Raw genomic sequence first — 13,613 nt, forward strand, 5'->3', positions numbered from 1 at the left:
AGGTAAACAGTGTTTGTCGATTTAAACTTTATTTTATATTTTTCATGTCGCTATATAAATAGAAGTGATATTTTAAGGTTTACCGGCCAAAAAACGGTTTTACCAGAGAAAAACAGTAGTCTGAATCTCACTGTCAAGTAAATATATTTCACGCTACCTTAAAGATTTTCGTCAAGTTTCTCTTTTACAATGTCAGCAGAAAAACTAAAACAACTGCTTTGGCTGCTTTCACAGTCAGCAAGTATATATCAGATGTTTGCCTAAAACTTCACGAGGCTACTTTACCTAGTGACGCGTTTGTTGTGTAACAACAGAATAATGGCGGGGTGACGTAAGCAAGGTCAAAGGTCCGGTTAGGATTAAAAATGTTTGTCTTAAGCCACGTCTCTTATTTTAAATTCGTAAGCAGAATTTGTTTAGTCGAATCATGGACTAATTTAAATGTGATACTGTAAATAAAACATAACTTTAACTATAAAATCCGAAATTATCAGTTAGATTTATTACAAACCAATATAAAACTTCCACCTTGTGTATGAACTTTTTCGAATTACATACAGCGCGGTATGTGACCTTGTATAGGAAATATAAATGTACTTAGTACCAGGGTTGGGCTCATAGGCGTAGACATGGGAAACGGGGATCATGTCCCTACCGCCAAAGGAAATATAAACATCGTACTCTTAATAACTTGTTTTGTAGCTTTTATGAGCAGTACAACAACAGTCGATCACAGGCATGCCACACCTTCAATTGTCATGCACTGTTACGTCATAAACGATGTAGTTAATAATATGTTTGCTATACATAATGTAGTTTTACTACTTTTCAGTCGCCTTTTACTCTTTTAAGTGTTTTTTGAGTATTGCGTTAACACTCCAGTTGCTGCTCAAAACGGTTTGCTAGCATATTTATTTGTGTGCAATACGGCAGTTAAAACAATGGCAATAGCTAAACAAGCAACATTGGTCTCAATTTTTTAAGTCATGCCTACAATTGCAGTCTTACTAGAAGTTCAAAATTTATTCCACCCTAAAAAAATTTGGCTAGCTACGCCTCTGGGTGGGCTTCACTTTGTAAAAATGAGAAGACTTGATTGAATGTCCTGTTCAAGGCGTCTTGATTTTCCGTCAGAATTACCTCCCCAACCTTAAAAAAAGTCGTTTGTTATTTTTAAATATTTTTCAAGCTTTTAGAGGCAATGTTTCTCAACTTATGGGTAGCGACCCAAAATTGTGTGGATGTCATTTCAAAAAGACAAACAACTATAAAAATGCCAAATTAGAAAAATGTGGTATAAACGGTTGAAATGCAGCGAAATAATAGTTGCAGAAATTGACAAAGTCCAAGTTATCGAAATAGGAAATGGGATAATTGCAAACCACAAGCGAAAAATGACAGCAAATACTGTTCAATACATTTGTCCAAATCAAAGAAGCCTTGGTGGTTAATTTAGCTCATGTATACTGTATATTGTTCTTATAAAGATATAATACAGTTCAAATGTCGATGAATAGAAATCAAAACTTTTTATGTTGATAAAAATTGAACGACGAATTTATAAAAAGATTGAACGATAGTTTCAAAAAGCTGACTAAAGTTTTTTTTTTAATTTTGTAAGCGAATTACGTGCCTTTTCATTCGATTCTGACTTCAAATAATTTTAACAAATTTTGACCCAACGTGTATTTTTGACAAAATTTAAGTCAACTCGGGACTCGACGGAGTCGGTTTGTTTTGCCGGAGTCGGACTCGGGACTCGAGTAAGACCGCGTAAAACTACTCGAGTCCCGAGTCTGACGTGCGCATGCGCAGTATCAAATTTTAAAACTGTTAAGGCGGCAAAATTTAAGTTGTCAAAGTGTAATAGCAAATGGTGAAATATTTTTCAACCATGTAATGCGGGTGGGTCAATTATGACACCAATATATTGCAGAAAATCCACCTTTATTTAGTTGCGTAAATGAGTGAAATACAGGCTGTAGAGTCAGAGCTGGACTCGGGACTCGACGAAATATTACATTTGACCGGAGTCAGACTCGGGTTGTTTTTAACCGACTCCGCAGCCCTGGCTGAAAAACACTGCCCTATACATATAGTCAATTTGATTTTTGCTTAATGAAAACACCGCATTAAACCCAAGTCATTTGTCCGAAATACTTAGGCCAAGTCAAGTCATTTGAAAACAGTGATTTAAGTGCACATTACAACACTGTTATTTAATTAAGTTACACATTCATAATACCTTAGATCTAAAAAGCCTTGACAACACACTATGTTAACAAACCTGCAAAATCACCACAAACGCTCTCACGTGACCTGCCGCTTCCGACACATATCCGCGTGGGGTCGCCCTTTGTCATCCTACAAAATAACAAGTTTTGCTTATATATCAAATTTTTTAGACAACTACAGACAAGCAGCAGTTTTTATTACTCCCTTTGCACGCGACAAATAAAAAGGAATGAAGTAAGTTGCAATAAACAACTTTTGGAAAAAGCAGTCATTATTTTTTTGTTTAGCTATCAGTATTTTGGTATGAATGTCATTTTTAAACGTGAAAAAATGCTTCAAAACGTCCAGTTTGGCAATTGTTTTATTGTCGGGAGAGATACACACTTACCAATCGCAACCATAAATATTCACTCTGAAGTATACAGCATTAATATGAGCTCAGGTAATTGCAATTATTTTAAAACACAAGGCAACCCGCCCTGCAAAAACTAAAATACAGGTGCATACAAAAAACAGGAAAAGTTTTGTGCACATTGCTTAAGTACTAAAAGGATAAAGTTTCTATTCAATTAGGTTTTGTCGATTTTCAAGCGTTGAATTAACTTTCAAAAACCTAATAAACTAACAAGAGTTTGAGAAGGTTAAATTAAAAACTTAACGAAAATAACCCAGAAAGGCAAGCCAATTCAAACTGGTCAAGATCTTTTCTCCAAGAAAATTATTTCAACCATGGAGCATCATGGTTGTAGGTTGGAGTAAGACGTAGTGAGAATATCAAAACCCATACGGAAGTAGGTTGCATTTTGAACGTTTCAGAAAACTCTTTATTTACTTTTAACACGGTCATATTCAGCATAATGAATAAAGAGTTATTCGAAACCTTCAAAATGCTACCTACTTTGTATGGGCTTTCATATTCTCCAACCATCATGCTCTAGGGTTAAAAATGTTCTGGAAAACGACTTTCCTGATATTGTTAACACCTTAAATAGGAAAATGCAAACTACAGTGTTACTTGACAACAGAACACAAAACGACTTTCCTGATATTGTTAACACCTTAAATAGGAAAATGCAAACTACAGTGTTACTTGACAACAGAACACAAAACGACTTTCCTGATATTGTTAACACCTTAAATAGGAAAATGCAAACTATAGTGTTACTTGACAACAGAACACAAAACGACTTTCCCGATATGTTTAACCCAGACGTGTCCAACAGGAGGCACGTGAGCCAAATGTGGCACGCGACCTAATAAAAAATGGCACGCCAGCCTTCAAGAAATACAGCCGGTTGTCAAAAAAGCTAAATTTGTTATACAGCCAATTGTCATTGTTTATTCACAATACAAAACAATCACAGCAATTACGACAACAAACAATTACTTCTGATATTATAACACTACATACTGTTTTTATTTTTTGTATAAAAGCGCTCTAATTATTAGAAAAAAAATAGTTGCTAAACTTTGGCATGGGAAGAAGTTATAAGATAAAAGTTGGCACGTCGGCATGTTTGAGTTGGACACCTCTGGTTTAACCCCTTAAACAAGGAAAAAAAAACTATAGTGTTACTTGACAGCAGGGCACAGTGCATTGGCAAAGCCTTTGGTGTCAAATGCTCGAAACTGGAGATATCCCGGTTCCACGTTATTCCGTTCACTCTCGGGTAAGCGGGAAAGCACAAAGCTGTTGTTGCCGACGACATATTGCACAGGGGGCGAAATGAGCTTGTAGTAGCGGTGTGAACCTGTAAATTTATCACGCATATCATTCGAGAGTATACGTTGTCATTTGATATGAGGTAAAAATTACGAATTTTAAAATATATTTCCAATATCCCTCGGGAAGTAAATTTGCCAAGCAAATGTAAACTTTAATTCGCTTTTTGTATTTTGTAATTATCCCGAAGCTTGTCTTGAATGTAATGTCATGATTATAATTTTGTAGCATAATGGTTGGAGGTTGTAGTGAGACGCAATAGGAATATCAAAGCCCATACAGAAGTAGGTATCATCTTGCTTTTTTTGAACGTTTCGAATAACTCTTTATTCATTTTTTTTCAAAATGATACCTACTTCTTTATGGGCTTTGATATTCTTATTACGATAATTGTAATGTGTTGAAATAATCACGAAAAGGTTAAAAAATGAATGGTGAAAATGTTTATTTGTTAGTTTGTAGTTTGATGGCTTGACCATCGGTGCATTTTGAAGTCACCGTTGTTCATTGCAACTCGGGATGTCCCATACTTTTTATTCCGATACCGATTCCCGATATTTTGGACAAAAGTATCGCGATCCGATCCGATACCTAATGACGTCATTTTTCTACTTAAAAAAAATTTTTCCACAAAAAAAAAAAAAAAAAAAAAAAAATCAAAATGTTTAAAGGTAATTTTTCCACGCTTTTAGAGGTAATTCAATTCTGCTGTTAATTAACTGTTCTTGATAAATTCGCTTTTAGAGTAGAAACCGCTGCATTTGCACGGATAAAACACCTATATTAATTTGGCATCGGATCTGCACCGATACCATCAAACATACCTAGTTGCGATTAAACACCCAAAATTTAAGGTTTTATGCAGTTCAAAGACTTGGTTTAAGTGCACTTTAATCGGGTGACCTCGCTTCGACTTAGTAGTATATTTGTCACTAGGTGGCAGCACAAAAACTACGTTCGGCTGTTGTGGTTGCCTTACTGCAAAAACCTAGGTATGAGTGCGTAGTGCATTAGCCCTTTTTTATTTACAACGCTTTAATTTCACCTGCGTGTTTAACTTGCGCATGTTTGGCGAACAAGGTTTGCAGGTTCCATCCGTACTTTGCGAGAAAGTTGTTGGTGGTGTGATATTTGAGAAACGCGCGGCTTTCCAGATCGTTGATCGGTGTGTTGTTTGGCACGTGCCATATCAGAACGTTGGACGCCTAAAAAAACATATTTTGAAGATGTGTAAAAGAGAGTGTAACTATAAAAAACGACAGTTTCTTTGACTAGACACGATACCACAGATCCCCTTCAGTATGAAGTTGTTTGTTTGAACAGAATTCAGCAGGCAATGGCTTCATGGTTATTTCTCGACTCGCTCCTTTCTGAGCCCGTGTAGCTCAGTCGGTAGAGAGACGGTATCGCTATGGTCAGAGGTCGTGAGTTCGAACCTCACTGCAGGCTAGTTGCTTTTCTAGCCTGCTCTGCTTGTATCATTGATCGACAGATTTTGAGTCTGCGATGGCTTTTAGGTGTACTAATGATGCGTAAGCCGCAATCGTTGCTCGAAAAGCAGTTTCAGAAGGGCTATAGTTCACAGTTGTTAACATAGATTTGTGTGTGTATTTCGCATTGAATAATGATATGGTTACTGTAGATCCCCTTCAATCATAAAAATAACCGCAGTTTTTATTAAATCGTTGTTTATATTTCCTACGTCAATCGTTGCAGTTATCTGATCTTTTAGCCCTGACATTGACTAAAACAAATTAAACAATTAATTAAAAATTGTTGCTTTAATCTATGATTACCTCATTTGATGCATGACGTATAGCTTGGACTCTGTGGCAAACTGTAGTAGCCTAGAGTACATGCTGAACTGTGTTTAACCTAAACTTACCTTTGTCGAATAATAGGCAGTATTTTTGTAATCATCATTTGTAAGATCGAAGATTTCGCCAAAAACATTTAGATTTTCCCAGTTTTTTGTTCCTGAATAACCATAAAACAGAAATAATTTTAAGGACTCTTTAAACCTGGAAAATGTGAAAAAAAATTTTAAGATTTTTACCTTTTTAAATGCTGCGCAATAATAAAGGCAATATATCCCTTTCTAAATAAACTGATGCGTTCATAGCATTGAGAAAAAAAATAACTGACTCGAGTATTTCAAACTACTTAAGAAAATATTGTCAATGATTTTAACCAACACATTGTGTTTGATGTTACTTGTCAAGCACTTAAAAGTCTTTTTTGTAACCCCATGTTTGTTTAACGTAACCAGTGTTATTTAAGTGTCATCCCATGTATTAATTTTGCTTATTAGAAATGCTTTCGAATTTTGCCTTTAAAAACTGTAAGCCCACTTGAATTGGATTGGATATGTTAGGTGCGTATAATGCGAGACAACATTAGCGAACTCAACAAGTAATTTGTTGCAGCCTTGCTTAAACACTTACCATTGTAGAAAAAGCGATTCTTTTTATTTCTGAATGAACTCAGCCGACTAGGGAATTCCCCCTGCTCACTGGACCACTTGTCGCCGAATGAACACTTGCCGTCGATGTTGTTCTCGTGGATCGAAGCCACCAGCGTCCAACCCCCTCCCGATGACGTCATGTCGCAGTAGGTCTGTGACGTCAGGCACATGGAGATGACGTATTAGGTATGCGAGGGGTAATAGATCACGTGAACATGCGCGCGCCTAGTTTCAGTGTGTTTATTTTCAAGTGACTTAGTTCATTCTTGTGAATTAAAAACATGGAGGGGACGTCGTAGGTATGCGAGGGGCGATAGTATGGGGCTCGGTTTAGTTATTTGATCTTATATTGTTTATTTTCTAGAAAGGCGTTCTAATTGATGCTCTCTTTTTGACTCCAATAACTCAAGGTTACTTGACTAACTCTCGAGCCAACCACAATATACGAAGGTGCTTAGAATTGCATTAGTTGATAAATGACGACCAGTTTTGAACCATTTAACAGATGAGTCTTTTTGATATCATACGTGTTTTACGTGGTTCATAGAAGTTTTTCACCTAACAACTGGTTTTAAAGCTTAAGACTTAAAAAAAAACGAGTTGTAGCTTACTATAACACTTGCACCATTGTGACGAACAATAAAGTCCAAAATAGACCATTAACTCTATGTTGCGTCACAATGCAGCAAATTACGGAACTGGCGAAGTTCTACATTTGATCAACAACTTTTAACATCTTGCATTTTGCAACTAAGATATAAAATTGTAATATATTTGGCGGACCGGCGGTTGAGAACCACTGCAGTCTATAGTGAGCCCGTAAGTAACTCTTGTGAGTCCCGAAAGGAATTGACTTTAGGTCCAAGCCCAATTATTTATGGAGCCAGTACAATATGTTCTTAATAACATGTAACACTTGGGTGAAAAAAACAGTAGTTTAACAACAAAAGTCTACGCTCGCTTGGATCTTAGTGCCTTTCCTTCGACGCCAAACTAGCCCAAGTCTATAGTCATTTTGAAACCGAACTTAAAATATTTCAAAATGACCTTTTTGATTAAAGTTCTTTTCAAATGATTTAATTTCAGGTCTGACCATTCAAAGATGACTCAATGTGATGTTGAGGTAAGGTAATTTTAAAACAAATTAAGTTTAAAGTCATTTATTTTGAAATCTTTAGTTGTATAACCTAAACAAATCAAGTCATTTTTCAAACGCTTTAGTTTAGGTCAGACTGTTTTAAAATGATCTAAACGACGTAAGACCAATTTTGAAGATTTAAAATTACTTAAGTGAAGACCAAGCAACTTGAAAATGATTAAAGTTATGGCTAATGTCATTTTAAAATTAGTTACAAGTCGGGGTATTTAAACTGGGACTGCCTGGTGGTTCTCAAAACGGGGGCCCGCGAGAAAATTTTCTGGGACCGCGAAGCAGCTGATAAAAATCAACAGGACGCCTCTGAAGAACAACAATTTTTGTGCAATAAGATTTTAAGGCAACTTACTTTTCTAAACCAAGCTGATTAGATGCTCATTCACGTTATTGAACGCTTTACGTTGGAATGAGCATTGTGACGTCACAGTATTCCATTGTGCTAATGAGAGTTACGTTTTTACAGCTTCCTTTGCTGCCACTGTGGGCTGTTCGGTCACGGTTTTAAAACTGTTCGTGATTGCTTCACTCAAATAAAGCGATTCGTCAGGCCGAGTTGTAGCAACGAAGCAAGTGGACCCGTCCCATTGATACCATTAAAAACAACGTGTTATGTGGTGTTGCTTTTTTTGACATATTTTTAAGGGACCGCGAGCAATTAAAAAAAAATTCTGGGAGACCGTTGCGTAATATCTTAAAAAAAGTTTAAGAACCACTGGCCTAACCTAAAATCCAGTCAATTCACTGAGAAATACTCCGTTAACTTATACAAACTATTTGTGTTCGTTTCAGATCAGTGTCACTTTTTGTAATTTACTTCAGAGAAAATTTGTTCAAACGAATTGAAACCTTAATAAAACGATAACGACGGTGTTTCGTTTCCAAGCAAAATATGGAAGTGGAATTTCCGCCCATAATGCCGCGCAAATGGCTGCAAAGCACAGATATGAGCATAAACGGCAGTTTTAAAGTTAATCACGATTGGCTAATTACCAGTCACGTTTCTGCGGGTGGCCGTCTGCGCCTGCTGGAATTTGTAAGGTTGTGACCCCCATCGTACTACGAAATATATGTATATAACTTTTTATATCGTAAACTATACCTGAAATGCATAAATAAATTCGATATGGAATCGGCCATCGGCTATCGCTAGCCAGAAAGTTAACAATTGCTGCGTTGAATGGAAAATCATGGCTCAGATTCTTACATTAATTTGGTGTCAGATCAGCACCCATACTACCACTTGGCATCGGGAACCGGCTCTGATCTGATATTTTATGACATTCCCACTCAGAATAAGATATTTGTTCGTCCTGTTATGTTGTTGTGAAAGTTTAGCAAATAGTTTTAGGTATCGGCTATACGCCATATACGCAGCCAGTGTTTTTTTTTAAGGTGTTTTTTTCCGAAACGGTCCCCCAAATTTCTCCAGCGGTTTCCCAAAAAATAATAAATAATTCGTTTAAGCAAATATGGCCATTTTTGGGTATTTAAATGAAACACTTGCGGTCTCTTAAAACTACTTAGCGGTCACCCAAACCAAACCTTAAAAAAAACCTGTACGCAGTAATCATTTATTTTATTTTGTCCAGTACCACAGCTAAGTGCGCGGTTGTGCTTTTTAAAGTCCGACAATAATTTTAACTTTTTTTTGCACTAACCAGCGGAGTGAGTTTTTTGTCCCCCACTTAAGAATTTATTCGTTTTTATATGGTTAAAAAACTTGCTTTCTATCCAAAAGTATTCGTTTTAGAGTTTGCTTGCTTTTTTACTCAAATAAGTTACGCCGAATCGTAACTCACTTGCAACTTTGGAAGCGACTTGTCTGGCTGAATCACATAAACTCCACTTGTTTTGGCCTTAATGTCCGCACAGGAAACTGGAATTTCTATGAAAATCAAAACAATGTAAATGTATTTTGGAGAAATCTGTTGGTCTGAAGAATTAAGTTGACCGCATAAGAAGAGAAGACATGTTTTTTAAGTAAAAAGGTTTTGAATTAAAATAATCATCTGCCTTCGTTCATTCTAATCTTCGTGACAATTTAAAAAATAACACGAGCTTGAAATTTAATGTTGTACAGACTCTAATGAGCATTTGTGATATAATTTAGTCTCTCGTGCATTAAAATCACCCGGCGTTTATCAAATAAGCAGAGAAAATATTCTAAACGTTGTGTAAATTTTAAAAAGAATTACTCCAATTACCAGAAATGGTGAACTATATAGAAACTGTTGCTACCAGGCATGGTAATATAAATCAAAAACAGCTCCTCTGGTAATTGTAATTATTAACCAACGTTTAGGTAACCTATGCAAGTCGCCTCCGTCAGGGCGAATGACACTGAACGCTCGTACAATAAATGGAAAGCAAAAAAAGGAAAAAAAGCAGAAATAAATGGTGGAATATATTATTTATTTATACACATAAGCATGGTAAATCTTGTATATCACACATAATAGTAGCCTACTTAACGTACCATTTGATGCAGAACGCTTCGAAATAGTTGTGATGTTCACACATCCAAGAATAAAGGAGCAAAAAGCAAGGATGGCCGAGATAAGAACAACTGACCTCCAAACTAGTGTTTCTGCAGCAAAAAACAGAATTTCGAACCAATCGGCTGGCAATGCGTGAAATTATGGTATTAACTGGAACAAAAGTGCCTTTAAATTTCGTGGAAGAAATGCTTATTTTGGATGATCCTGTGCACAAACTACACTGAAATTTCGAATGAGGTTTAACTATAGGTTTGCCGAATTGTGCTTATTTTTGGGACTTGTGCTTATTTTGAACAAAGGCGCCCAAAACCAACATTTTTCGTTCATAGGAAACGACTCTTATTTCATTGTCATTGCTATGATGTTTGCATGTCAATTTTTTTTATGAAATGCCTAAGACATAGCATGTTTTTCATAAAAGCCTACGTGACTTATCATGTTAAATTCAGCATTTTGTTTGGTGTGCGCGTTAAAAACCAAACTGCTAAAATTTGTAGGGACAAATTTAAAGCAGAATAATGTATAATACCATAGTTTTAATACTACGACATAGTACACAGCAAATACCACGACAAAAAATAAAAAATATTAAAATCGTCAGAACACGATCTGAACCTATAGGAATGAGCCCTAAGTTTATCGAAATAAAATAATGTTTTAAACCGAGGGTAGGGTATAGGATGATTAGGGGCCTCAATTTAGCATTGATCAGGGGCTGTCGACGTTTGTACGTCCTAGTTTTAACGGCGTCGTTGGGATGCCGCTGTGTGGGCACCAGATTGTTTGCTCCTTTTCGGGGTTAGGGACGGGAAATGGGAAGGGTTAGAAATTAGGTTAAGGGTAAGATATTAAGAGAGTACTGAAACACATATGTGTGTTTACAACTGTGGTCTAGCCCTTCTGAAGGTGCTTTTTGACCAACGTTAGTACACCATCAGAAGAGTAAGTCTAAAAGTTAAGGTTGGGGTTAGGTAAAATGACTGTATAGGCCTTATTTTCACCAATTAGTTTTGACAAAGTTAAGTTCTTTTTTTCCGATTTTGCCTTATTTCGACTATGTAATTTGAGTCGTATTGGTCTTATTCCAAATGGTGATTTTAATTATTCCGACGGGTTTAGGACTTATGGCGATTTAGATGTGTTTAGAACAATGGGTATAGGATCCCTATGTTGGTCTTTAATATGAACTGTGTTTTATTCCTACGTTTATATTGTTCGTAGCCTATTTCAGTCTTCGTGCTGGAGTTAGTTGTGTTATCAAAACAGCAATCTTAAACGCGTTTTCTTGGTTAGCATAGCAATGGCATACTGGTCGAAACAAGCTACTGCCCAAAACCTATTAAATATGATAGGGCATTATTCGTTTGGCTTCCGGCATGACAAAATGTCGACAGAAAAGCATGATTCTCATTTCCTCGTGTTCGTGAGTGTAAGGACAATTGGAAAGCCATAAAACATTTACAACTCGTCTTTCGGTATAAATTTACTCCAAAACATGAAATTTACATCGTGACTGACATCGATAATTTACAAAAAATGGCTAGTTGCCCCATAAAGGTTAATTAACGTAGGCCGGGACAGTGTCCAGTTAAATAAATTGCTGCCGAAATGACGTTCCGGACTTTTTTTGCTAAGTCATGTCCGGTTCTTGCCAGGTCATCAAGACATCTACTTTAATGTATTTAAACCAAAATTCCAGATGCACGCTTGTGCACGACATCTAACGCTAAACCCGTGTTTCTTATGGTTACACTTGTTTTGGACGTTTCGTTATGACGTAACTTTGTGACGTCACCTCTGAAATTTTCATGCATCTGGAATCTTTGATAAAAAATATCTTTATCGTTTTAGGAAGAAAATTTTTCCACATTCACCTCGGTTTTTGAAAAAAACAAATTTTAGTTTTTCAGAGATTTTGCAATTTCTCTGTTAAAGATTTAAGAAAACAAACTTGCAATGTCGGTTAAACAGTAGGCTAGTAAAACAGTTGAGTCCTAAAAGCAGTTAGACGGACAACAATTTTACCATATCACCTTGGTTTCGCTTCGGAGTTTCGGACGGAACGTCGTCATATACATGTGACGACATGATCTTTTCTCATACAAAAACACAAAAGTTTACACCAGCAGAACAACTTTGAAAACACAGACCTAAATTGGCTAGCTACACGGTTTATGAAAAAAGCTTAAGCTATTATAATATAGAAGTAGTTTTTAGTTTTAAAGAGGGTTCTTCTGACAAATATTTATTCTGTGCCGACGTTTCGATTACCTATTCAGGCAATCTTCTTCAGGGCAAATTAACTTGTAACCTTGCAGAAAGGTATATAAAGTGAAGAAAAACCAAGGTGGCAAAACGAGGCGAAAAAAGGAAACAAGGCGCGAATAACGTGAGAACGCGATAACCGGCTGCAGCCTTCTAATGGCCGCTACTGCACAAAAGAATGAATATTTGTCAGAAGAACCCTCTTTAAAATTGATATAATGCCTGGCAGCAACAGTATATCCATAGAAGTAGTTGTAACTAAGCTTAAGTATTGCTAGAAACATGGAATAAATGTTAAAAAGCTTTGGCGCCTTCCTAAATGTATTTAGACTAAGTTTCATATATATTCTTTTTGGACCAAAAACATCAGGCCCAATTAAATTGCTTCTATTTCATTACAGCGAGTAATTTAGATTCCACCCCCTTCAGTTTGCCTACTGGATTCGGGATGCATATATTAACCATTAAAAAATCTTCTGGTAAAAATAAATAGAGTTATTCGAAACGTTCAAAGTTTTACCCTATATCAGGGGTAGCCAACACGTCGATCGCTACATTTCACCTGGTCGATGGCGTCGAATATGTGTTAACGTCATTACAGTAGCTGTCACACACAAGCGGAACATCGAAATGACCAATTGTTGTTTCGACAAGCCTAAATAAAAAAGTGTTCTTTGACGTAAGAAATTAACCTCCATCGCTGGCTTGGAATGCAGTTAACCCTCAAAATGTTTAATATGTGTTTTTACTGAACCCAGTCGATCGCGAGTCTTTGGAAACAAACTACACTGAAGAAGTTGGCTACACTGGCCCTATATGGTATAGGCCAATTTTTAATATATTTACCTAAATATAATGACTAACTGTTTTTTCCCTAATGAACAAAGTAAGAATAGGTTCACAGGTATATAATATAACCTATAGCCTGCATACTTCCTTGCCTATGATTTGTGGCAAGTATAGACTGATTACCCAAATCTTCCGTTACTTTCTCGTGTCTGCGGAAATGCAGCGAATTGCTACCAAAATCAGATGAGTTTTTCTGCAAAAGGAAAAACGAGAGAAAACAAGACTTGCGATGACGTAATGTGGCCACGATTTTGGAGGCAAGCCATCAATCAGTCACTGAATCGGTCAGCCGACTGATTGACAAGTAGAGTTGCACAAAAACTAATGTTGAAAATTAATAGCGAGTTATTTAAAATGTTACTAACTTTAATCAATATTCCACAAGGTATTTAAAACGTTCAACATGCTACTTACTTCTGTATG

At 36.4% G+C, this 13,613-nt stretch overlaps 1 protein-coding gene across 1 annotated transcript; it reads right to left on the bottom strand.

Moving 5' to 3' along the window:
* Positions 1 to 1,069: 1,069 nt before the first annotated feature.
* LOC146158111 (intelectin-1b-like) lies at positions 1,070 to 12,164 on the bottom strand. The gene is made up of 9 exons (XM_083383793.1): positions 12,110 to 12,164; positions 10,070 to 10,198; positions 9,378 to 9,463; positions 6,403 to 6,574; positions 5,844 to 5,935; positions 5,004 to 5,163; positions 3,812 to 3,986; positions 2,288 to 2,364; positions 1,070 to 1,149 (listed from the first exon to the last, which is right to left on the bottom strand). The coding sequence occupies exons 1-9, from the start codon at positions 12,162 to 12,164 to the stop codon at positions 1,070 to 1,072; spliced, it is 1,026 nt and encodes a 341-aa protein (XP_083239919.1).
* Positions 12,165 to 13,613: the final 1,449 nt, after the last annotated feature.

Source organism: Ascidiella aspersa, chromosome 3 (genome assembly GCF_963924565.1).
Source record: "Ascidiella aspersa chromosome 3, kaAscAspe10.2, whole genome shotgun sequence".
NCBI lineage: Eukaryota > Metazoa > Chordata > Ascidiacea > Phlebobranchia > Ascidiidae > Ascidiella > Ascidiella aspersa.